The sequence below is a fragment of the Cornus florida genome, unplaced genomic scaffold (assembly GCF_030987335.1).
Source record: "Cornus florida cultivar Cherokee Brave unplaced genomic scaffold, ASM3098733v1 CherokeeBrave_3.0.0_Hap2_Chr01, whole genome shotgun sequence".
Classification (NCBI taxonomy): Eukaryota; Viridiplantae; Streptophyta; class Magnoliopsida; order Cornales; family Cornaceae; genus Cornus; species Cornus florida.
In genome coordinates this window covers 31,672,827-31,700,768 of record NW_026775571.1, presented here as the reverse complement: position 1 = coordinate 31,700,768, position 27,942 = coordinate 31,672,827, and the positions used below count along the sequence as shown (strand labels likewise).

At 33.2% G+C, this 27,942-nt stretch overlaps 2 protein-coding genes across 2 annotated transcripts; both read left to right on the top strand.

Annotated features, from left to right (window-relative positions):
* The first annotated feature begins 22,365 nt into the window (after nt 1-22,365).
* LOC132294405 (uncharacterized) lies at nt 22,366-23,867 on the top strand. The gene is made up of 2 exons (XM_059792252.1): nt 22,366-22,680; nt 22,918-23,867. Exon 2 carries the CDS (start codon nt 23,038-23,040, stop codon nt 23,764-23,766), a length of 729 nt encoding a protein of 242 aa, XP_059648235.1. The 5' UTR covers nt 22,366-22,680; nt 22,918-23,037; the 3' UTR covers nt 23,767-23,867.
* Nucleotides 23,868-24,608: 741 nt separating this feature from the next.
* Nucleotides 24,609-25,449, top strand: LOC132293305 (uncharacterized). Its single transcript, XM_059790777.1, has 2 exons — nt 24,609-24,943; nt 25,060-25,449. The coding sequence occupies exons 1-2, from the start codon at nt 24,663-24,665 to the stop codon at nt 25,301-25,303; spliced, it is 525 nt and encodes a 174-aa protein (XP_059646760.1). The 5' UTR covers nt 24,609-24,662; the 3' UTR covers nt 25,304-25,449.
* Nucleotides 25,450-27,942: the final 2,493 nt, after the last annotated feature.

The following is a 27,942-nucleotide window of genomic DNA, read 5'->3' as shown; positions in this document are numbered from 1 at the left end:
AGTTTGGGCCCTCCACCTTTCGGCGCGAGAAATTCAGTACTTGATGAGGCTAGAATCCCGGCTATTTAGTGAAAAGGGGTTGTTATCCACCTTTATCAAGAATGAAAGCTTTCAATGCACTACTAGCTCAATTAGGATATAACCAATTCAATAATCAACAAAGCATGTACCCCACAAGTGAATGCTAGTGTGCGCCTGTGCTAATATAGAATCCTAAAGTGAATCTCAAAACAATCACAAAATTAAGATGATGTGAACCACAAGTGCAAGTAAGATATTAATTTTTCGAAAAATTTTGCTCCTAAATGGCATCCACAAGGCATATAAGAAGTATTGGACTCTCAAGTCAAGTAATTTTTAAATTTTAAGCAATATAGTCCTCAAAAGATCAAAATCATAACTAGTCATGGACCAATCATAGAAAATCCCTCAATTACACAAGTCATGCTCAAAATTTTGAATTAAAAACAAACACTGCAAAGCACACGTTACCCCCAAACTTAAATGGCACAGTGTCCTCAATGTGCAAAGTGAACAAAAGGAAAGAGAATACCAGTGCAACTATGACAAAGAGTGGCCAGGACATAAGTATCCAAAGTGGGTGGCATAAACCCCCCCCCCCCCCCCCCCCAAAAAAAAAAAAAAAAAACTTGGGATTAACTGTGGTCCTAAAAAATGGCATTGGGACAAAACTCATCAGATAACAAAAAGGGATAATAACAGTGCACAGTGGACATGCAAGTGTGAATGGGATAATAACTGATATAAGGAGAGAGGAATAAGGGTGGTTCTGAAAATTTTGGGTAGTACGCTCTCTCACTGAAGTCACTGGGATGCACCTGATAATGGAGTCAATCACAGACAGATATATCAATACAAAGATATGACATCCAAAAAGATAATCATGCATACAAAAAATAAATAAACAGTATATGGTACATCCAGTATCAAGGCCAACAGGCTGGCCGTAAAAATATAACAGTATCAAAGTAGCATACAAGATCACAGATGTACAAAAAAAAGTGATAAAGAGATATAAAAGATCATGCAGAGGAGGTAGGGCGAGCGGGGCGCGATCCCCGGATATTTCTGGATATATCACACAGCAAAACCATGACATCCGCATGGAGATTAGAAATGTCAGCTCTGAGGGAGACACTGTAATACCCCTAGATTTTTAAGGAAATTATTTAATTAAATAAATTGCCTTTAAATGGATTTACTGGTTTAAATTAATTAATTTGTTTATTTGATTTATTGGTATGATTGATTGTCTGAATATTTATGTATATGATTGTTAATTAATTTGTTGGTGTATTGACTTTGTTTGTATGACATGCCTTTGTTATTGTGTTTCTTGTTGAGTATGTGCTAGGTGTAATTAGATGTTTAATTGTTATTTTTTTTTATTTATTGTTATTAAGTGGACTGGATTTAGAGATGGATTAAAGGATTTGGTATTGGACTATATTGGGAAGCCTTGGAAGATTTGGAAGGTTTAAAGTCCCATGGATTTATGCATGAATATATATATATATATATATATATATATATATAGTTATATTAGGAGTTATATATATATATATATGTATGCCCGTAAATGCATATAAATATCATTATTTTGGAATCTATTATATACATATTAAATGGAATATATACATATATAATAAGTATATATACATTATATATATATACGCATCTTTGGACTATTACTTAAGGAGGATTTAAATAGTTATATTTATATATGTATATTCGTATATAAATATGAGGAATTATCATATTAGGGTTAAGAGACTAGGTGTATGTATATATATATATATATACCTATTGTGTAACCCTTAGAAATAGTTTTTTACATAAGAAAGAAAGGAGGCAGAGAAATCTGCCGAGAGGAAGAAGAAGGAGAGAGAGAGAAAGATCCGAGGAAAAGAAGGAGAAAAGAAGGAAGGAGGCTGAACCAGAAGGGAGGCTAAACCAAAGGATGGCAAAGAAGAGGGCAGCCGTAATTTCAGAACAGATGAGAAAAGCTTGCAGCGTCAATTTCGTTTTGAAACTTCAGGCAAGTTCTTCTCTACCTCTCCTCTTAGAACCCATGAGTTTTACTCCTTGGGTATCATAATTTAGACTGTAATTGCATGCCAATCACCTAGACATAGGGTTAAAAGCATGGAAGGAAACTGGTTGTATGTGTATGTATTTATATAATTGTAGGAATTGGTTTTGGTTGTTTTGATGTGATTGAATCATGTTATATCATGTTTATAATGTGTATTTAGATGCTAGAACATGTACTAGATCGTCTTAGAATTTAATTAAGATTGTTCTTACACGAATTGGAGGCGAGAAGGACAAGTTACAGAGGTCGGAATCTGCTGTTGCGACGAAGAAGACACTTCAGCAGCAACTCAGCCGACTAAGTTGGGAACTCAGTCTGCTCAGTTGGGAACTCATCCTGCTCAGTTGGGAACTCAGCCTGCTCAGTTGAACCGCGACCTGGATGTTGGTTTTAATTGCCCAGAATTATTTTTAAACCTATTTTAATTAATCTAAATGGATTGACAAATGAATGATTAAATTAATAATAATTTAAAGGAAAGTTTTGGATGCTATACGGCTATTTGTTTTGGAAGCATGTTTAAGTAATTTATTAACTTGTTCTATGATATTTATCATATGTGGACTTGCTGTAATTGGGATGGGAAGTTTAAAGGATTAGTTTATATCTATTTGTGTATGCTTGTATTGTATCTATGTTGCTTATTATATGCTTTATTATGTTTTTAATTTCTGCTTATGAGATATGGTTGATTTGTAGGCATGGATTATTTGCCAAAGTATAAACATATTGTTTTAATGTGGTATGTAGAGATCATACTTCAAGAGGCATGGATTATTTGTCAGAGATATAAACAAATTGTCAATATCTAAGTATGGACAAGAACATACTATTAGAGGCATGGATTATTTGCCAAAGATTTGTATAAGTTGTCATTAACTAAGTATGCACAAAAAAACATACTATGGGAGGCATGGATTAATTGGCAAGATATAATTGGAATGTAAATTGGTTAAGTATATATATTATACTTGTGGAGGCTTAGATGAGTTGCCAAAGCATGAATAAAATGATATATGAATTAGATGATTAAATAAACATCTATGGTTATGGTTATGTGAATAGGATGAAACAAAATGCTCCTAAGGTTGAGCATGGTATTATTAATGGTTAATTAACCATTTGGATTAACTTTGGAAAGAGGAGTTCCATGTAATTAGAACGGTTTGGTATGGATGGTCGTGTGTATTTATATATAAATCTATATAAATATTTATTAATCCACGATTTGGGATTGTGGGGGTATTAATTAATATTGGTGATGTTATGTATTATTATTATTTATCACTTTATATTAAAGGCTAAAATTGGATTAGGATAGTTGTGGTTACAGATGTTTTATTCATCGGTTTTCAGGGGCTTATTAGAGGGAACTTGTTCGTGGGTTTTAACTCACCTTATTTTATTTTTTTCAGATTCATAGAAGTTCAAGTCTCTAGGTTGAGGATCCGCAACTTGGAGGCTTATTCATCATCTACTCTCATTTATTTTAAAGTAGGATGTTGTTAAGTCATTTGACTTTAGTTTTACTTATGATTTTCGGATTAATGGGTATTGGTTAAGTGGTCCTTAAATTATTGGATTCCCGAGTTGTAACCTTTGGAGGATTTTTAGTGAATGGAATTATTATTTATTAGTTTCTTCAGCGGTTTATTTATTCCTTATTATTCATCTTTATATTTTATGCTTGCTAAATATTAATTGTTTTGATATCTTTTGCTTTTTTGAGCGTGGACTTGATCAACTCATGTCTCTGAAATTAGGGGGTATCACAGTTGGTATCAGAGCACTCCAGGTTCAAGTGTCCTTAGGAGTGTCTTTCGTTATGTGACTTCCGCGTTGCGTGTTTTTGGTTAGAGCCTAGGTAATAGGATTCTTTATATCCTATACTCGGTCCGTTAGTGCGTTCTAACGTAGAATTGTTATTGTCTTATCATGGTAGGACACCGTTTTGGAAGGTATTAGAGGAGGCAAGAATGTAGGCATTAGAATCGTCTACAAAACCAAAGTGTTGTGCTGGAGCAGCAGGATCAGGATGACAACCAAGGGAGAAAGCAAGAGATTTCTCCTAATATGGTTCATATCATCACTCAGGCTGTAACTGCAGCAATGGCGGCTGCAATTCAGAATTAGCAATTTCTTCCGCAGGCACCCGCTCCTATACCAGTGGGACAACCAAGTGCTTGGGAGAAAGCAAGGAGTTCCTTTATTAAAAGGAGTCCACCGGAGTTTTTAGGGTCCACAGATGTGAAGACTGCACATCAGTGGAAGAAGGATATCGAGCGTCATCTTCATATGGTGGAGTGCACAGAAACTCAGAAACAAATGCTCGCCATTTTCAAATTGGTGGGAGATGCGCTACAGTAGTGGGAGTCTATCACCACCACAGAGGAAAGGACCACACTGACATATGATAAGTTCCAGGATCGTTTTGACGACAAATATTTTCCATTTGCGGTTAGAGCAGCTAAGAAAAAGGAGTTCCTTAACCTATAGCAAGGGGATAGGACAGTTACAGAATATGAGCAGGAATTCACAAACCTGTCTCTATTTGCATCAGAGGAAGTAAATATAGAGGTAAATAAGAGGGCATGCTTTCTAAAAGGGTTGACTTGGCCCATTAAGAAGTTTATTTTGGGGAGTCCCCGCATACACCACATATTCACAGGTGGTTGATGCAGCTTTGCAACATTGCCAGGCTAGGAAGGACTATAAGCGATCTATGGATGAGAATCGGAGTGATAAAGACTCTCCTAATCACTCTGTTGAGGGCAATGGAGCCAGAAACAAGGATAAGGGTGAATTCCAGGGACACCAGCCTTGGAAGAAGCACAAGGGTACTTCAGAGGTTCAGATAGAGGGGGTTCCTACTCAAAAACAGCAGATTGGGGCACCACAGACTGGACAGGGTCAAGTACAGGGGCAGATAGACCTTTTTAGAGGTCATTGCTATAAGTGTGGAGAATATGGGCATTCATCCAAACGTTGTCCTATGATGTCTTTGAGACAATATGGGCAACAGGGACAGGAGCAACCATTTTTGGCTCCATAGTTCTCGCATGTGCCGGCTCAGGCTTATCCAGCTTTGCCAGCACCATGGCCACCATAAGGGCAGCCAATTCAGCAGGTGCATCAGGGCAGGGTGTACAACATTGCTCCATATGATGCATGGGCACCTCGCACTAATTGAGGGCATGTTTTCTATTCATGTTATACATAAACATGTTTTTTTAGATACAAGTGCATCACATTCATTTGTATTTGGATCGTTTTGATTGATAATGGTAATTTATATAAACCATTGATGGTTAGTATGTTACACCAGTGGGTGTTAGTGTAATCTACACATGAATAGTAGGCACGTTACCACAGATATTTACACATTTGATATCTAGCTTGGGGTAAACATTTTGATAAAAGAGGATTGGAATGTATTGAAAAACTTCATTCCCAGGATCGGTGTATAGTTCGTTATAGATAAGGAGTCCACAAAAGGACAACAAATCAGGTGCTAATGTTTCGTTAATTACGAGAAATTTTTTTTATTTTTTTTTACTTTGGGGTTGCTGTTGGGTTAAAGATAAATTTTGGCACCGACTTTAAGGAGATTGTTGAAATAAATATTTCAACGGATGGAAATATGTAATTATCTCAAAGAACTTTTTACTTGCATAGGTCAGGTTATTATGTCTTCATTTCAGACTTTAGTCTAACCCTAATAAAAGGGAAATGTAGTTTCAAATTATCTGGCATATAAGTTCCTGATATTGTAGGATCGATCACTCTCATGACAAACAGAGTGCATAGTTGTATGGAAGGATTTTTGTATGGATAATTTACAATAAATTAAAGGTTTGGTTAACACTTAGCAGTGACGTAAATCGGTATTGATCAATAAATCTCTGCACGGGTCGGGATAAGAATGATGAAAGAAATGACTTTTCTTTTTGGGGGATCTTGGAAGTTTAATTATCATGACTATTTTGTACAAATCCACGAAATGGAGTTATAGTAGTGTTTTGCCTCATATAAATAGAGGTAATTACTATAGTATCATATTATGGGGGCCAGAATATAAAGGCCTACAGTATACGTCCGTACATATGAAACGAATAACGAATGGATAGCAGAGATATGGGAAGTTATAACTTCTTGTCTCGATATTATTTCTTTAGGGAATTTTGAGGTCGACCTAGATTTAATGTAGACTCTCAAAGATATTTCACTTTACTTGGTGAATTCTGATACGGAATGAGATACAAGGAATGACTAATGTGTCTTAGTGACAATTTTGAAGAAAATGGTAATAACTGAAGTACAAACTATCAGTTATTAACTACTCAGGAGGATGCAAGAGTTTAAAGGGTAATGTCAGTGCCACTTTATTGATATTAAAGTGGATATGGAAGGTATTTCCGTAAATTACATTAGCGGATTACCGACATTTCATTGGGAATTTTTTTTTTTTCCATATTGGTCAAGGGAGATAGTATGACCAAGTCAGGATATCCACCCCTACAATAGGCAGATGTGACAGGAATGGGTCATTAATGGCAAGAATAATGATGAGCAATAAATAAGCTTCCATCGTTGGACTATAACAATGGTCATTAAAAGATTATTGTTATAGCACGGTTTAAGGATTGGGATGATTGATCATGTACATGGTTGGGTAGTACTAAAGTTCTTGGTCCTATATACATTTTAAGGACACGTTGTGAGATACTCTTATCAGAGATCTTATGTGCGCCGCTAGACTAAGCGTAATGGTTGTAATTGGCATAAACTTGTATATTCAAGTTTGAGGGATAGTAAGTGCGTTATTACTCCATATTATCTTTCCTTTATAGTGTAAGGTAATTTGGTAAGGAAGAAGGATAGTTACCTCAGTCACTAATTATCTCATATTTTGATTGAATAAGCAATAACCTATTTTTGGCGCTACTATATATATATATATATTGCGTCATTTGTGTAAACAGGATTTGTTATATGTATGTATATATTTTTTGTTGTAAGAAAATGCAGCAATGGGGATAGTTACCAACGCAAATAAGTTGGTGAAGTTAGGTTGCAAATAAATGCAACAATTACGAATTAGGTTAATGTGTTCATAATAAAATTATTTATGTGTTATGTATGTGGGGATGGAGTTATTTCCACACAGAAAAGGAACAATGAAAATTTGGTATAAATAATCAAAGTTTTCATTTCAAGGATTTGTGAATTCCGAGGACGGAATTCCTTTTGTTAGGGGGGAAGAATGTAATACCCCTAGATTTTAAGGAAATTATTTAATTAAATAAATTGTCTTTAAATGGATTTAATGGATTTACTGGTTTAAATTAATTTATTTGTTTATTTGCTTTATTGGTATGATTGATTGTGTGAATATTTATGTGTTTGATTGTTAATTAATTTGTTGGTGTGTTGACTTTGTTTGTATGACATGCCTTTGTTATTGTGTTTCTTGTTGAGTATGTGCTAGGTGTAATTAGATGTTTAATTATTTTTATTTTTATTTGTTATTATTAAGTGGACTGGATTTAGAGATGGATTAAAGGATTTGGTATTGGGCTATAATGGGAAGCCTTGGAGGATTTGGAAGGCTTAAAGGCCCATGAATTTATGCATGAATATATATATATATATATATATATATATATATATATATATATATATATTATGTATATTAAATGGATTATATAAGTATATATATGTATATATATAGTTATATAAGGAGTTATATATATATGTATGCCCGTAAATGCATATAAATATCATTATTTTGGAATCTATTATATACATATTAAATGAAATATATATATATAATAAGTATATATACATTATATATATACGTATCTTTGGACTATTATTTAAGGAGGATTTAAATAGTTATATTTATATATGTATATTCGTATATAAATATGAGGAATTATCAAATTAGGGTTAGGAGACTAGGTGTATGTATATATATACATATTGTGTAACCCTTAGAACTAGTTTTTTACGTAAGAAAGAAAGGAGGCAGATAAATCTGCCGAGAGGAAGAAGAGGGAGAGAGAGAGAGATTCGAGGAAGAGAATGAGAAAAGAAGGAAGGAGGTCGAACCAGAAGGGAGGCTAGACCAAAGGATGGCAAAGAAGAGGGCAGCCGGAATTTCAGAACAGATCAGAGAAGCTTGCGGTGTCAGTTTCGTTTTGAAACTTCAGGCAAGTTCTTCTCTACCTCTCCTCTTAGAACCCATGAGTTCTACACCTTAGGTATGATAATTTAGACTATAATTGCATGCCAATCACCTAGACATAGGGTTAAAAGCATGGAAGGAAACTGGTTGTATGTGTATATATTTATATAATTGTAGGAATTGGTTTTGGTTGTTTTGATGTGAATGAATCATGGTATATTATGTTTATAATGTGTATTTAGATGCTAGAACATGTATTAGATCATCCTAGAATTTAATTAGAATTGTTCTTACACGAATCGGAGGCGAAACAGACAAGTTACAGAGGTCGGAAGCTGCTGTCGCGATGAAGAAGACACTTCAGCACCAACTCAACCGACTAAGTTAGGAACTCAGCCTGCTCAGTTGGACCGCGACCTGGATGTTGGTTTTAATTGCCCAGAATTATTTTAAACCTATTTTAATTAATCAAAATGGATTGACAAAAGAATGATTAAATTAATAATAATTTAAAGGAAAGTTTTGGATGCTTATACGGCTATTTGCTTTGGAAGCATGTCTAAGCAATTTATTAACTTATTCTATGATATTTATCATATGTTGACTTGCTGTAATTAGGACGAGAAGTTTAAAGGATTAGTTTATATCTATTTGTGTATGCTTGTATTGTATCTATGTTGCTTATTATATGTTTTATTGTGTTTTTAATTTATACTTATGAGATATGGTTGATTTGGAGGCATGGATTATTTGCCAAGGTATAAACATATTATTTTAATGTGGTATGTAGAGAACATACTTCAGGAGGCATGGATTATTTGCCAGAGATATAAATAAATTGTCAGTATCTAAGTATGGACAAGAACTTACTATTACAGGCATGGATTATTTGCCAAAGATTTGAATAAGTTGTCATTAACTAAGTATGGACAAAAAACATACTATGGGAGGCATGGATTAATTGCCAGGATATAATTGGAATGTAAATTGGTTAAGTATATATATTATACTTGTGGAGGCTTGGATGAGTTGCCAAAGCATGAATAAAATGGTATATGGATTAGATGATTGAATAAACATCTATGGTTATGGTTATGTGAATAGGAGGAAACAAAATGCTCCTAGGGTTGAGCATGGTACTATTAACCATTTGGATTAACTTTGGAAAGAGGAGTTCCATGTAATGAGAATGGTTTGGTATGGATGGTCGTGTGTATATATATATAAATATATATATATATATATATATATTTATTTATTAATCCATGGTTTGGGATTGTGGAGGTATTAATTAATATTGGTGATGTTATGTATTATTATTATTTATCACTTTATATTAATACCTAAAATTGGATTAAGATGGTTGTGGTTAGAGATGTTTTATTCATCGGTTTTCAGGAGCTTGTTAGAGGGAACTTGTTCGTGGGTTTTGACCCACCTTATTTTATTTTTTTCAGATTCATAGAAATTCATGTCTCGAGGTTGAGGATCCGCGACTTGAAGGCTTATTCATCATCTACTCTCATTTATTTCAAAGTAGGATGTTGTTAAGTCATTTGACTTTAGTTTTACTTATGATTTTCGGATTAATGGGTATTGGTTAAGGGGTCCTTAAATTATTGGATTCCCGAGTTGTAACCTTTGGAGGATTTTTAGTTAATGAAATTATTATTTATTAGTTTCTTCAGCGGTTTATTTATTCCTTATTATTCATCTTTATATTCTGTGCTTGCTAAATATTAATTGTTTTGATATCTCTGGATTTTTTTAGCGTGAACTTGATCAACTCATGCTCTGAAATTAGGGGGTATCACAACTACTGCATCCTCCATTGCCTAGACACGCTCTCCTAGGCCGGGTGTCTGTGCTGGAGTATCAGGTACAACTGGATCAGAAGAATAATGTACGTCCTGACTGTGCTCCTAAGAGTGAACTGGCGACCCTGCCGGAGAATGATGTTGTAGCTCCTCTAGAGGCTGCTGCTCCAGTTCTATCTCCATCTGTGCTGCAGCCGCTGGTGCGACTGCTGGATCTGCTGCAGCTTCCTCCTCCGAGCTGCCTCCTCAGCTGCAAGGATGGCCTCCTGCTCCAGGCTCTTAATGAGAGCGTTGTAACTCTTGTTCCAATCCTTCTTGCCGTAGTGGCAAGCTCCTGACTCAGTATGCTCCCGTGGATGGAATGGATAGTGCTGATCCCGGAGTATCTAAGTGATAAGGTGGTCGAAAGGAAGGAACTTAGCCCGCTTAGGCTTAGTCTTGCTGATATAGTCGGTGTAGAGCTTCATCATGACACTCCAATAGAGTGCCGGAATAGAGAACCAATGCCCTGTGTAAAAAGCATAAAGGGCTGCAAGAAAGTCGTCGTGTCTCTGAATCTTATGGCCTACCATAAATATGTTTCGGTACAAGACCAAATCGAAGAACCAAAGATCGTCGGGCAAATAAGTTCGAGTGGCGAAAGTCTCACCTCTACTGTAATGGCCAGTCAGTGCCACAACCATGTCTGCATCAGAAGGCCTCCTCAGAATGGGATAATCGATATTAGGAGGGCAGGCATGCGAGCATCGAGAAGAAGTGGCCAGTGTCTCAATTGTAATCCGGATGGGGTGGCCATCAATAGAAGTGCACAGCTCCGCCAGATTACTCGGGGCCGGACGGAGGTTCTGGTAGAACATCCGAACAAGGCGCGGATAAACTGGGTATGTCACTGGGGCTAATATAGCTGAAATGCCCTGGTTGAAAATGTTATCATAAGCGGCCCGGGTCAAGACTAACTGAGAGAAGAAATAAATATCGAACACAGACTCATACGCCACTGAAAGGCGTAAGTATCTCGGAATAGGTCTGTCCCTGACCTGGCCTGGCTGTGCCGGTGGTGGTAATGGAGGAGGTACATGTTCAGCCTCATCAGAAGATAATGATGCAGAAGACGAAGACTGTAATCTGGAATCAGATGAAGACTGGGTTGGAGCTGGCTCTGGAGGCTGCTCCTGAGCATGAGAGGGCTCTGCAGGCTCCTCTACTCTCTGTCTAACTCTCCGCTCATACTGTCATTTAGCAACAGTCTTAACCCGTGCCATAGCCTGCAAAATGAAAAGAAAACTTGCAGAAGAAGTCAGTACATATATAAAAAATTGAAGCACAATATATAGAAACATGAATGTCAAGTAAGATAGACAACTTAGAATAATGGACATGAATCTATGCAAGTTATAATGCAGCCAAGTACAGATGATGAATGTTCAAATAAGTGAAACATGCTAGACAATATAAGTATAGAATGCATCCAATGTGGAAAATACAGGCATTGTACATATATAAGATAGCATGGACTACAAAAGATCGTGTGTGATGTGTATATGCCAATCTGTGATGTTCGATCGATCAGAAAAATGTGAGATCGATCTAAGTTGGATCGATCAAGGATAAGTGAGATCAATCTTTCTCTGATCGATTAGAGAAAGCTTTGATCGATCGAACTGCTGTGAGAAATTTGAAAAGTCACAGATCTGTGACGTGGATGACACGGGTTTCCTCTCGAGCAAGCTCATAGGCCCTCTCACACATCAACAACACGATTTTGGTCACTTATCTTGGCACGTGACCCCCAAAATCGAATTCGGAATAAAAAAAATATATATACATATATATACACATGCTTGAAAACTTCATATATGGCAAGGAATTTAAGATGGAAGCTCAAATCTAGCATGGAAAGTTCACAATATGGAGATTAAGCTTCGGAATCGAAAGGAATATTACAAAACTTACCAAATCTAGAGAGAATGGAAGACGAGGGAGATATGCTTAGGTTGGAGGTGGATGAATGAAGTTTCGAAGCTCTGGAAACTCGCCGGAGGTTAAGAAGATGGTTTGCAACGGCAGGGGAGAGATGAGGTTCTAAGATCGATAGCCAAATCGATCAAAATGACCCTAGGATTTTATTTTTAAAAACGATCTCCAATATGTTCAATCGATCTGAGAAGAACTAAGATCAATCGAAAATAGATCGATCTGAATGGAACTCAGAACGATTTGAGCTCGCAAAACTACAAATATTTTTAAAATTATTGAATTTTTGAAGATTAAAAATTAAAAATATTTTTGGATTTTTTATAATAAAAAAATATAAAAATATTTTTTTGGATTTTGAAAATTTTAAAATGAAAATAAAATAAAATGAACATAAAAAATAAAATAAAAGTAAAAATTAAAATAAAAATCCTTTTGGAGTTTTTGAGAATAAAATAAAAATCTTTTTGGATTAGAGGGTCGTATTGATATGGAAACAATGAAGGGTTAGTAGGTCGAGTGATCAAAATGTGGTTTGTTTGGTTGATTAAACTGTGATACCCCCTAATTTTGGAACACGGATTGATCAAGTCCGCGCACAAAATCAAAGGATATCAAAACAATTTAAGTATTTAACAAGCACAGAATACAAAGATGAATAATAAAGAATAAATAAACCGCTGAAGAAAACTAATAAATAAATATTACTTAATGATTCCCCAACAATTACAATTCGGAAATCCCATAACTCAAGGACCCTTTAAAACATTATCCAATAATCCAATACTATTTAAAAGTACACAAGATGAATAGACGAATGACAGTCTCCCAGCTGCGGATCCTCAACCTCGAGACTGGAACCTCTAATAACCTGAAAAATAAATCGTGGGTTAAACCCTACGAGCAAGTTCACTCTACCAGGCCTCTGAAAACCAATAAGCAGATCATCTCTGATCAAAACCAAACCTAATAAAGTTTTAACTTTAATAAAGCACAATATACATGTCTATATATAATTATATATACTATACTAATCACATCCATTAATAAGTTTATTAAATTTCCATACCTATTAAATAATTATTAAAATAATATTCATACCTAGACCAATCTACCATTTCATTTTATAAAAACTCCTTTGACCTTAATCCCATCCTAGTCAGTTGTTTAATCATTTAAACAACAAATTATAATAAAAGAAATACTCTATTTAATCCCAACCCGATAATGATTTTAATTGTTTAAATCACATATCCAAAATCCAAGTTTTGACAAATCATCCACGTCTTCCCCAATATTATTTTATTAATGTAAAATAATACACTAACCAGTAAGTACTAAACTATTCTCATTTAAGAATATCTAACCCTAATCCAATCCATACATACAACAACCATAGATGATATTTTAATCATCTAACACATAACAACGTAATTCTGCTTTGGCAAATCAACCATGCCATTGTAAATATTTTTATTTATATATTGGCAATTCAACCATGCCTCCATAAGTATATTTATTTATACATTGGCAATTCAACCATGCCTCCGTGTATGTATATTTATACATTGGCAATTCAACCATGCCTCCACAGGTATATTTATTCATACATTTAATTAGCAATTCATCCATGCTTTCCATATATGTATTCTATTCATACAAATATTTAAGTAATATATTTAATCATTTGACAATTCATCCATGCCCACACTTTAACCATGAATTAACTTTAAAATTAACAATACGCTAAATCATACATAGCCATCACATGCATATTATACGCATATCATTAATTTAACAACCAGCCTATTAAGATATGCCAAATAAGAATGATAATATTAATCATCTTAAATGATTTATATATATATATATATACCTACACATATGTTATTTAATGTATATATGTGTTTAACACCTTCTTTAATAATCCTTGATTATTTAAAATCAATATACATATATATATATATATATATATATATATATTCATCCTTCCATACAACTCATAGACAAATTAAACTATATATACACATATATAAATAATTATATATATATATATATATACACACTTCCTTCCATAAAAAATTATTAATTTATTATATTTACACAAATTAGTGCAACTAAATATGTCAGAAATAGTTTCCTTTAAATACTCCATATTGGTTTAAATAGTTTTCCGACACTTTCTCACTAAAACATAAATATCTCCTAGTAGGATGGGAATCTGATAATGAAATTGGTACCATTGGAAAGAAGACGAAAAATCCTTGAATTTAAGCTCAAGAATGACCCAATTTCGATTTAAAATGACTAAGTTATGACCGTTTTAATTTCTAGTGTCGAATTAGGCCAACATAGTTTCCCACGCGCGCCCACGTGCTTACTATGCACTTGCACGCGCTGGATTCAAGCCTCCTTGTGTGCTGGTATTGGCTAAGCTCTTTCAGCTACCGTGAGCTCACCACACTGAATCCATCACTTCCTTTATGCCGCATCCAATGGTCATAAATGAGTGCGCAAATGAACATGCTCACACTAGATTATTTTCTATTAACTATAATAGATCTAAGGTCCAGATCAGCGAGTGCACCATCTTCTCATGGTCTGCAATACACCAAATAATCCATAGTTGACCAGACCACTTCTATGGTCCAGATACACCTGCGCACCAAACTTTTATGCGCCGCGATGCACCATATCAATTCACATAAGTTTAATTAATCAAATGGCCCTAATTGGCGTATACACCCTATTATCCTACACCGCGCTGCACTGGATCAATTCTTTATTGTGCCGCCGCTCCACATGCGCCAGTTACCTAGTGTATATATATATATATATATATATATATATATATATAATTATTTTCCTAACAAATAATAGGAAAATAAATCCTAATAAATTCCTAAAAATATCAGAAAAATTCCAGAAAATTACAGAACAATTCTAGAAAATAAAGAAACCATAATTAACTCTCTTGGGTCACAAATCCACCTATAGATTGATTTTAAAATATACATAACACCTATATATATCAATTAAAATCCAATAATCTAAAAATCAAATATAATAGTTTATACTTTTTAATTATTCCGATCTAACCATAATTTTTAAATAAATAAATTTAATTAAAGCCTTGATACTCAAGGTGAAATCCTTATGAGTTCTAAGAGGAAAGTTAGAGAAAACTTGCCTGAAGGTTTCGAAACGAAACCGACGCTTTAAGCTTTAATTATCTCTTCCAATTCCAACGTCCTCCTTTTCAGATCCGACCTCCTCCTTGTCAGCCCTTCTTCTTCCTCTCTCTCTGTCTGTTTTATTTTTCTAACGTGTAAAACCTTTAACCCTAAAGCCTTATGTGTATTTTTATACACCTTAAATTCCAAATCCTATTCCAACTAGTATTATGAATTAAAATAATAATCTTTAAATAATTTATATCTATAAACATATATATATATAAATATATATTCCTTCCATAATTAACTCATTAGTTAATTAAATCATATATACTTATAAATATCAATAAATATATATCTATATATATATCTTTCCATAACAATTATTAATTAATTATATTTATATATAATTATATATATATATATATATATATATATATATATAATTGATACAAAAGTGATCATTTAAATAATTAAATAACCACGGACCTTCATTAATTAACCCAATAAGGTTTCATACAAGCCCAAGACCACATCTTTTGGTCCAACTTTCCTTAAGCCCAATCCAATTAATTTAAATAAATAAGATAATTAATTAAATACAGAAATTAAAATAACTAATTACATGAAGCACATAAACAAACAAGAATTTACAACTAAGTCATATAATACCAATAAAATCAACACACCAATAATTCAATCAATAATCAACCACACAAACAATCAATCATCATACATAATCACGAAATATAACTTAATTAAAATAAGATAATTAATCTAGCACTCAATAAAATAAAATAAATCATTGAAAAATAAAATAAAATAATTAATCCTAATTAATAAATCTTTTAAAATTATCGGGGTATTACATAAACTAAACTTAAACTAACAAGCTTAATGTAAACAAGCAAATAAAGGATATAGAAAACAAGAGAAAGAGAGAGATCTTGAGACTTAGAGGTCACCACTAAACATCACCTTTCTAAACACTCAATGGATAATTAATGAGGGGAAACATGTGTTGCAATATTGGTGTGTGTGTGATTGGTTGTTTCAACAAGCATGGATGATCAATTAAGTATATATTGTCTAAACAACCTAATGAATAGCATAATATATCAAACTAAGCCATTAATTCTTCATTTAAGCTCATAATCCAAACAAATCACATGGTTAGAGACATATACTACTTGCATTCATAAGCATGGAATATCAAATAACAAGTATGGATTGTCCTCCCATCTAAGAAACTAAGGTAACTACACTATAACTAAGCTAATGACATGAAAATTAAGCAAATTAAACTGAGGGAGAGGCGCAATCCATCAAGAAATGAGTATAAACCATCAAATAAACCACAAGAGAATTCTATTAAGCACTATGCCTTGACAATCTCTAGATTTATATCATCAATACACATAGACATGCATCAACAACACAAAAACTAGAGATAAACACATGAACATCTATTCTAGCATACATAGACATATGGATAGAATGAAATGATCAATTGGAAGTATTAAACCACACAAATCATTGAATAAACAAGATTCATATGTATATATAAGTGTCAAGACAAGTATTACAACACAAATCCCCTCAAAATACATAGCATCAAGGTTTATGCTTAAGGCTAACTCTAGCCCCAAGAAGATGTTTAGCCACTCATTGATGTAGTCCTCTAACCCCCAAGGGCTATCTCCATGGTAGGTATGCACTTCTTCTTGATGAAAACCTTAGATGAATGGAAGAACTCCCAAAAATGGTGTCTCTAGCCTTCTCTCCTCTCTTTTCTTGGTCCCTAAGAATGTATCTAAGCAAGTAATGTCTCTCTTTGCAAAAGTGGCTCAAATCCTTATATAGGTAGCTCAAGTGTCACACCCAATGGTCTGGACTTGTGCACAAGGACTCCTCCAATGATTGCACCATTTGCCAACTTTTAATGAGCTGGAATTTGATTTAATTCGCACTTGAGAGGGTTCGATCGTTCGAACATTAATGAGATCGATCGAACTTAGGTGAGATCGATCAAAATTTGGCTAGATTGATCCATCCTTGGCGGCACCTTTTTGGATAATGACAAATCTAAAATATTTTTGCGATATTTTGGGAAAAAGACAAAAGTGGTAGGTGGAGTGGTAGGTGTGGATAAGATCGAATAATTTCGATCGATTTGAGAAGGGTTGGATCGATCGAAGATGGTAAGATATTTTGGATAAGGACAAAGGCTTAGATCCATCTTGATGAGGCCTAGATCGATCTTGCTCTGATCGATCGGACATTAATGAGATCAATCGAAGATGATGCTTTTCCACACTTTGCTTCATTTTTCTCCCACTTTGCTCCTTTCTTCCATTCAGTTCAAGATTGCTTCATTTATGCTCTTATTTGGCCGAATTGACTTGTTTTGGGGATAAGTGCCTGAAAGTGGAAATAACACAAAATTAGTCTAAGGCGAGAAAATAAGATAGATGAAGGTCCTAGAATACCTAAGCTTAAGGGGTTTAAATGCGCACTTTTCAGCGCTCATCATAATGTGATAAAGTTTTATTGAAAATAAAGTAGGTAATTGTGGTAAAATTTTATAGAAATTATTTATTTTCTTTAAATATATATATCCTTATCTAATTAGATTTTCTTTTATTAAAAAAATGTAATTTGTGTTAGAGTTTTATTTTTTATATCACTTAATAAATATTTTTTATATCAATAATTCTTGTCTAATTAGATGATCTTTTATTAAAAATACTCAAAATAAAAGATAGTTTGTGGTAGAGTTTTAGAAAAATTATTTCATTTTTATATTAATTAATAAATAATTTTCATATTAATAATTCTTGTCTAATTAGATTTTATTTTATTAAAAACTCATAATAAATAAATAAATAGGTAATTTGTGTTAAAGTTTTATATAGAAACTCTTTTAAAAACTCTTTTTAAATTAATTAATAAATATTTTTTTATATTAATAATTCTTGTCTAATTAGATTTACTTTTATTAAAAAGGCTCATAATAAATAGATAAATAGGTAAATTGTGTAAGAGTTTTATAGAAACTCTTTTAAAACCTCTTTTTTATATCAATTAATATATTTTTTATATTAATAATACTCGTATAATTATATTTCTTTTTATTAAAAAACTCATATTAAATAGATAAATAAGTAATTTGTGCTAGAGTTTTATAGACATTCCTTAAATATATCTTTGTCTAATGTGATAGAGTTTTATTGAAAAAAATAGATAATTTGTGGTAGAGTTTTAAAAAAATTATTTTATTTTCTTTAAATATATCCTTATCTAATTAGATTTCTATTAAAAAAACTTATAATAATTAGATAAATAGTTAATTTGTGTTAGAGTTTTATAGAAACTCTTTAAATATATCTTTGTCTAATGTGATAGAGTTTTATTAAAAAATAAAAGGTAATTTGTGGTAGAGTTTTATAGAAATTATTTTATTTTCTTTAAATATATCTTTGTCTAATTAGATTTTTTTTATTAAAAAATTATAATAAAAGGCAATTTGTGGTAGAATTTTAGAAAAATTATATTATTTTATATATAAATTAATAATTTTTTTATATTAATAATTCTTGGCTAAGATTTTCTTTTATTTTAAATCAAAATAATCAATAGATAAATAGGTAATTTGTGTTAGAGTTTTATAGAAACTCTTTAAATATGTCCTTATCTAATATAATAAAATAGGAAAATTATTTTATTTTCTTTATATATATTATTGTCTAATGATAAGCGCCGAATATTGTATATTCAAGCGCCCTAAATTACATTAACAAAGTCCAGTTATTAATTATTTTATGTAGATTAACTCCATTTGCATGTTTTTATGCATTTTCAGGTTAAAGTGCAAAAAGGAAGCAAAAATGATGCCTTGTGGAATTTTGAGCAAAAAGGATGCCATTTCTGAATTTCTGGCAGCAGTGATCCTGACTTTTGTCGCCATTTTCGACCTAGCAAACTCAAGAACTAGACTTCTATCATAACATAAAAGATTTAGATCTCTGAATCAGCTTTCCAAATCTTCAAGTGGTTCATCATTCGGAGTTCGGAGCAGAGTGTTATGATCTTCGTAACAGAGGTGCGCAGAACTGCCTGGCAGCACTGAAGTACTGCCTTTCTCCCCATTTTCGACCAACCAGACTTGAGAATTGGGTCTTCATCAAAACATAAAGTTTTTAAAACACTGAATCAGCTCTCCAAATCTTCAAACAGATCATCATTCGGAGTTCGGGACACAAAGTTATAGCAGTTTTCCCAAAATAGGTCAGCGCTGAGCAAGAGGAACATGTTGCACATTGCACTAAGTTAGAGTGCTCGAGATCACTTTTCGAGTGCTCGAAAATCAGGCAGATTGCACTCAGAAATGGCTCAATTTCAGCCACTTGCACATTGGTTTCCTCAATGCCATCTTCCTTCTTTATGAAGTGGTTGGAGGTGTTCCTTGGAGGAGAGAGAGGGTGTGTTGGAGAATAAAAAGCTACCCAAGGGCCACACATTATTTATCTTTGATTTCTGCAAGATAGAGGAGGGAGAAGAGAGCAAGAAAGGAAGGTGTTCTTGAAGCTAACAAAGGGGAGCTCGAAAATTGGAGATGGAGTTCAAGCTTCTTCTTCATTCTAAGGCTCCAATGGGTAACTAACTCCTCTTCTAGGGAGGTGATGAAGCCCCTCCCTTGTAAGCATGTGTTAGTATAGTTTATTTTTGGGGATTACAATGTATTTTTGATAGTCTTTCCATGGTCAAGAGCCTCATTTTTGTTGTAATGAATGTTGAATGTTTATAAATGATTATTGTGAGTTATTCATCTTGTCTTGGATGCTTACTTTTCGTAATCATATTGCTTGCACTTCCATGGTGACAATGGAAGTTAGATCATGGAATGGTTTCAATGGCATGGAGTTGGAGAACCTAGATAGTTCATGGCTTAGGGTTTCCCTTTGATGGTCTATACTTGATTCTTTGCTTTATGTGCATTCACCATTTAAATTAGGGCTTGATAATCCTTGACTTAGTAAGCATGTTCTAAGCTACATTTTAGTTTAGGTAGTTGATCATGTGAACCTTTGATGGTTTATTCTTGCCTTCCTATTTAAATGAACTTCTTGAGGATATTATAGCAACCTAGTATTGTTATGTATCATGACTATCATATATGTTGTTTTTCCCTTAAATTATTCTTAACCTAGCATGTGTATAGGGATGGAGGTGGATTCATTTCCCTAGCCTTCTTTACTTGTACTTCACTCCCTTGAATTCTTGCAATTTATTATTTTATGCATTTTTAATTTCCTAGCTTAAGTGACATCCAACAAACCTCTATAAACCCCTTATCATTCTAAGAATAATTCTAGACACTTAGGTTGCCATAGACTAGCGCAGTCCCAGTGGTTCGACTTACCCGACCAATAGCCCTATTTTACAATGATTCGTGCTATTGCGAAGGTTGATGTATAGTTGATCAACCGATCATCTAATTAGATTTCCTTTTATTAAAAAACTCACAATAAAAGGTAGTGTTAGTGTTTTAAAGAAATTATTTTATTTTACCTATTTAATTTTAATTCGTAATTGATTTGTGTCAAAGTTAACATATTTGAATTGAATTATCAATAGCACTCTTTTTAATATTTAATGTAATATATTATATTTAATGTAATATATATTATTAAGAGGCGTGATGTAATATCTAAAGTAGTGAATTAATTATTTATGCACCAATTGATTTAGTTCAATATTTTGTGCACCAATTGATTTATTAAATATTTTATTATGCATTAACACTTTTTTTTACGAAGCAAATAATAATTAATTTATTAATTTATAAAAATTGATATTCTTATATGAAGCAAATAATAATTACTTTATTAATTTATAAAAATTGAGTACAATTCTCTATCCTTATTTAATTTTTCTTGTTGCCTACAAAGTCTTTTTTCTTTTTTTATTGCAATTTTTGTTAATTTAAAAATATTTAGGAGTAATCCACATCTATTATTTATAATAGATTTAAGAAATAAATAAAAAAAAATAAATGAGATTTAAGAAATAAATAAAAAATAAATGAGTGATATGTTTTCCGAAAACTCTGTAAATCAAAATCTACAATGGTGTGGAGACTTCTGTTTAGACCTTTCACAATTGCGTAATTAAGCCACACAAACAAAAGATAACAATTTAAAGTCAATATTACACACATGGATTGATCTCTCAACTTACTTTGAGATGCTGTCTAAATCTCTCCACTTCTTGTTCTATGAGAGCTTGTCTCAACTTACTTTGAGATGCTGTCTAAATCTCTCTACTTCTTATTCTATGAGAGCTTCTCTCAACCTAATTTGAGATGCTGTTTACCCTTCATCCTTCCCCAATGCCTGTATTTACAGGCTAGTGACATGTGTCCTCTCTTCATAAGAACATAATCATAACTGGGACGGGGCCGGATGAATGTCATTATCTTTTATAATAATAATATATATATAGATATAGATTTTGTGTCACAGTTTTATAGAAACTCTTTTAATAATAGTATAGATTTATTAGGGAATTTGTAATTTAAATTTATAAAAACTCTTTTAATAATAGTACATATTTATTAGGTAATTTGTAATATGAATTTATTAATTTTTTTTAGAAACAAATAAATAAATAGGCGATTTGAATTTTATTAGTTAATTTGTAGAGTTTTATATCAATTAATAAATATTTTTTTATATTAATAAATAGATACTGAAATACTGAAACACTTTGTACGTTTAATAATAGTATATGAATATATTTAATGGAGAATATTTCATCAAATTAGTATGAATTTTTTTTCATATTTTATTTTAACAAGGAAAATATATTGTATAATTTAATACGAAAGGATATTATTGTTATTTAATGAAAAATGGGAAAGACAAGAGGACATTTTACAACTAAATGTGATAGTTTAGGGGGTTTTATGGACAAAACATAGTTTAGAGGATTATTTACAAATTTAAACATAGTTGAAGGTTTTTTTTGCAATTTACCTATCTCTCTCTCTCTCTCTCTCTCTCTCTCTCTCTCGAGTATCTAACCCTAAAAATATACACGTTTTCATTCGGAAGGGTAAACACAAGGAGGCTATTGTTCTCAGCCGCCCTAGATCCTCCGCTTGGCCAACTCCTTGGATCTCTTCCACTAATTCCTTCCATCTCTGTCGTATTTCGACAAGCGAGACGCAGGTAGATATATATAGTATCTAACCCTAAAAATATACACTTTTTCATTCGGAAGGGTAAACACAAGGAGGCTATTGTCCTCAGCCGCCGTAGATCCTCCCCTTGGCCAACTCCTTCGATCTGAAGCTCTTCCACTAATTCCTTCCATCTCTGTCGTATTTCGACAAGCAACGAGACACAGGTTGCTACTCTCTCTCTAGATTTTATATGTCATATATTATTGCTATCAAAATCTGTCTTCCCTAATTCGTTCTTCTCCTCGGCGTTTATTTCCAATTTTTGGGTAGCGTAAATTGTGGATCGAGCTCATCAATTTTTATTATATATGGTGTATTTATTTTCTTTATTTTGGAATTTTCTTTTCCCATTCTGACAAGGAGTCTCATAAATTGGGCTATTTTGTTATTCCCATCCACAGAAATTGGGGTGGAAGTATTTTCCTTTCCATTCATTCGGATCTCATCGTGGGAAGGAGAAGGATATTGGAGGTGCAAAGGTTACTTACATCATCTCCATCCATCTCTATTTTTTACTGGATATGATGTATCGGCTACACACATATTGGTGGTTCAGCAGAGTTGATCTTAATCTGGATTCTCCACCGGCTAATTCGTTTGGCCTAATGGCACACGTTGACAGAAAAGATTTCAACCATGCCTTAGTCTCAGAAAAAAGTGTTGAATTGAGTAAAACAAAACACCCAATTTCGACCACTGTGTTGTTGTCTGATGACGAAGCATACTCATGCTTCTCTCAATTCCTCTCTACTGTCGGAATTACCCTCGATCGTGACCATATATTTCATAGCATTCTCTCTGATTGTCGAGCCATAACTACTAGCGAACCCTTCTCTAGATCCCACACCAGTACGGAGGTAATCACCCGCAATCGTGACCAGCTCTCGGACACAACTGACGATTTATTTAGTAGGATTCTCTCTGGTGACATAGAACAAGTCACTTGTTCTAGCACCACTAGCACACCTTTTTTTTTCATAGACATGATGGTTACGTATTTTCCGTGGCCGTGGCCGTGGGATAGGGAGGTGGACGAGGACGTGGACGAAGACCATGATGGGTTGAAGACCGTACCATGGATAGGAGGTTACATTGATAAATGTATAATTTGTTTCGTCAAGTTTCGAGTTGGTTCTGAAGTCACTCGCATGCCCTGTGATCATGTCTACCATGAAGATTGCATTATTCATTGGCTGGAGATCAGTAACTTTTGTCCGATTTGTCGCTTCAAGATGCCAACAGCTGAATGATTTGAATTAGAATTTTTTTTTTTTTTTTTCATCCATTGTAATGGCACTGTAAATGTAATGACATTTTTTATGACATATATAAATCGTTTTGTTTTTATCAATTCATGTAATATGTTGTTAATTTTTTGTTCTTTGATTTAGTATTCTTTCGTACAGCTTCAATTCATGTACTATTCTGTATATAGCGATGGTTCATTCTTAATTTATTCAGTAAAGAAACAAATTGGCACAGAAATATTAAGTCTTGCTTGGTTTTCTTTCTTAAAATTGTTTTCAAGAATAGAGAACGTGAACAGGTAAAATTACAAAACAGTTAAAATTTTTAAAAACTTATTTGATTGTCTCATATTTCACACCATTGAATTTTGCACCTAGTTTATATGCTATATAAAGACATTTTTTTTAAATCTTAAGTGAAAAAAATTGTTATTGTGTCTCATATTTCACACCTTTTAATTTTGCACCTAGTTTATATGCTATATATATACATATATTTTAAATTTTAAGTGATTATGTCGTTACTAATAAAAAATAAAAGATAAAAAAAAAAAAAAAAAAAAAAAAAAAAAAGTTAAATAAAATTATAGTATTAAGGACAAATTTCTGTAAACCCCCAATACTATTAAAAATTGATCATAAAATCTCAATCAGTTTGAAAACCCCCCAATAATAAAATAAAGTTATCATTTTACCCCAACTCTATCAATTGGACGTCAAGGGTATGTGAAATGACTAAATTACTCTTATTATATTCTCTTTTATTTAAAAAATCATATTTTTGAAATTACAATACTATCTTTTTAGCAAAAAATCATATTTTTGAAAAAACCGGAGGAGGAGTATGAAGGCTGCCGAAGCCAAATTAGCAATTCCTCTTCAAAAATATACACAGCGTGATGCTAACTGCGCGGCTTCTGTCCTCCTCATCCTCGTTCAACCAAATTACCAGACTACTCACCAAGAGCCAGACTCATCAACAACGAAGCTGCAAGAGAATGGCTTCAACTGTCAAAGCATCAATTGAAGGAACCGCAGAGAAGCTCACTGCACCATATGGTTCTTGGAAGTCCCCTATCACCGCCGATGTTGTCTCTGGCGGCGAGAAGCGTCTCGGCGGCACAGCCGTCGACGGCCATGGCCACCTAGTTTGGCTCGAATCTCGCCCCACCGAATCAGGGTATGTATATTAGTATACACACACACGTATATGCCGACAGCACCAATCATTTTAGTCATAATTCCCAAAAGCCCTAAAAACGTAATCTTTATATGACATTTTCTGGATAAGTTCAGACGAATGGTTCTTGTTAAAGAACCAGAGAAACCAGGGGATGAACCTATCGATATTATGCCGAAAGAGTTTGAGGTGCGAACAGTGGCTCAAGAATATGGAGGTGGTGCATTCAGGATTTTAGGGGACACTCTAATTTTCTCGAATTACAAAGATCAAATACTGTACAAACAGTCAATTGTATCTAGAGGTTTATCTTTGATCATGTATACCATGAAGATTGCATTGATCATTGGCTGGAGATAGGTAACTTTTGTCCGATTTGTCGCTTCAAGATGTCGACAGCTGAATGATTTGGATTAGAATTGTTTTTTTTTTTTTTCATCCATTGTAATAGCACTGTAAATGTAACGACATTTTTTATAACATATATAAATTGTTTGTTTTTATCATGTGATATGATGTTAATTTTTTGTTCTTGATTTACTATTCTGTCGTACAGCGCCGGTTCATTCTTAATTTATTCAGTAAAAAAATAAATTGGCACAGAAATATTAAGCCTTGCATGGTTTTCTTCTCTTAAAATTCTGAACAGGTAAAATTACAAAACAGTTTTTGAAAAACAAAAATTCAAAAAACTATTTGGTTGTCTACAAATAATTTTATGAATTTAGAACAATTTTTTTGTTATTGTGTCTCATATTTCACACCATTGAATTTTGGGCTATATACATACATATATTTTAAATCTGAAGTGATTATGTCATTACTATAAGAAAAAAAAAAAAAAAAAAAAAAGAGTTAAATAAAATTATAGTATTAAATATAATTCTTTACAAAATATGATGCACTAGAGTTTAAACCTGGGAAAACCAATAATAGTCCACTTGTACAAATATTAATTACAAGTGTTCATTCTTAATTTATTAGTAAAGAAACAAATTCGCATACAAAGCTCTTTATATGTGCGTGTGTTTTCTACTTATATATACAACGCATTTTTATGACTTGAAATTTCATGAACTTTCCGTCTCTAACCCTCTTGAGGCATTTCAGATTTTCAAGGGGATGTTCAGATACCAAAATGGCTAATCCCAGAAGCACAAAACTTAATAAGGAGAATTCTTGATTCCAACCCTATTACAAGGATAACAATGGCAGAGATCAAAGTAGACGAATGGTTCAAGCAAGACTATATTCCTGCCAACCCTGATGATGAAGAAGAAGATATATACGTAGATGATGAAGTTTTGTCGATACATGAGATTTAACTAAGGAGTTTGAGTAGAGAAAGTCTCATAAAGGTCCTAGCACTTCAACTCCAAATTTAGCTTAGCTTAACAGTTTTTCAATTTTTAGTTTTTTCCTTTGTTTTGCTTAGCTCCTTTGCTTAATTGTTCCTTTGCTTGGCTTCTCTTCAACTCAATGCACCTAGTCAATCAAAAACAAACATAATGAGTAATCAAAAGAAAAAATAAAAATAAAATAAAGACACGATCAAAAGAGTACTAATCCTAATTGAATTCCACAAATTCGACGTTGCCAAATCAAATCAATCAATCCCCGGCAACAGTGCCAAAAACTGACTGGTCATGGTCGCACTACCATCAAACTTAAGAGTGTGCATTAAGGTGAGGGCCAAGTTTTACATTTATAAAGCCATTACTACCTTCACTAAAAATATAGTTAGTGCGAGTAGGGATCGTCCCAAGGGATTGTGGATTGTGCTAGGTCGAATTGTGTTGTGGAATCGAGATTAGGGTTAGTAGGTCGAGTGATCAAGTAATGGTTGGTTGGTTGTTTAAACTAGAGAGCAACTAAATTAAATTAAGTATGAATGCAATAAAGAGTAAGTAAAAGAAAGAGAGATGTCTTGGGGTTTAGAGATTACCACCAAGCAATGCATCTCTATACCATTAACAAGTGACTAATGAGGGTAAGGTGTGTTGCAATATTGGTGTGTGTGTGAAATTGGTTGGTTCAATTAGCAAGGATGACCAATTAAGCAAGTATTGTCTAAACATCATGTGAAAGGCACAATATATCAAGCAATGAAGCATATATTGTCTAAATAACATGTGAAAGGCACAATAGATCAAAACAAGTCATTAATCCTTTCATTAAGCTCACAATCCAAATACACCACAAGGTTAGAGACATGTGCTACTTGCATTGAAAAGTATGGAATATCAAACAACAAGCATAGATTGTTCTCCCATTTAACACTACACTACAACTACATTACATCTACACTACTAGCATGAAAATAAACTAAGAGAGAGGCATAGTCCATCAAGGAATAAGTATGAACCATCAAGAAAATAATAAGAACTTTCCATTAAGCACTATTTTTTGACAATCTCTAGATCCATAGCATTAATACACATAGACATGCATCAATAACACAAGAAATAGAGATAAGCACATGAATATCTATTCTAGTATACATAAACATATGGATAGAATGAAATGATCAATTGAAAGCATTAAACCATATAAATCATTGAATGAACAAGATCTATATAAATCAAAGTGTTAAAAAATGTATTACAACACTAATCCCTCAATAATACACAAGATTAAGGTAAAGAAAACATGCTTGGGGCTAACTTTAGCCCCAAGAGGATGTTTAGCCACTCATGGTGATGCTCCTTCAATCCTCAAGGGCAAGCTCCATGGATGAAATCTGCTCCTTGGAAGATGAAAGGCCTCTAATGGTGTCTCTAGCCTCCTTCTTTTCTTCTACACTAAGAATAGCCTCTAAAGTTGCCTTTACCAAATTGCCAATCTTTTTTTTTTCAAAAAGTGCATCATATTCCTTTTATAGGTAGGTCAAGTGACACACCAAATGAGCTGGGGTCGTGCAAGGCATATTCCCCAATGATTGGATAGAGGACGGAATGAATGAGCTGGCTTTTTAACTTTTTCGCACCGGAGAAAGTTCG

What these genes read in the sequence shown, in the direction of transcription:
- LOC132293305 (XM_059790777.1), top strand. Translation starts at nt 24,663, where the DNA reads ATGCTAACTGCGCGGCTTCTGTCCTCCTCATCCTCGTTCAACCAAATT. An exon ending in TCTCGCCCCACCGAATCAGG is followed by an intron (nt 24,944 to 25,059) that starts GTATGTATATTA and finishes GGATAAGTTCAG; the next exon opens with ACGAATGGTTCTTGTTAAAG.
- LOC132294405 (XM_059792252.1), top strand. Translation starts at nt 23,038, where the DNA reads ATGATGTATCGGCTACACACATATTGGTGGTTCAGCAGAGTTGATCTT.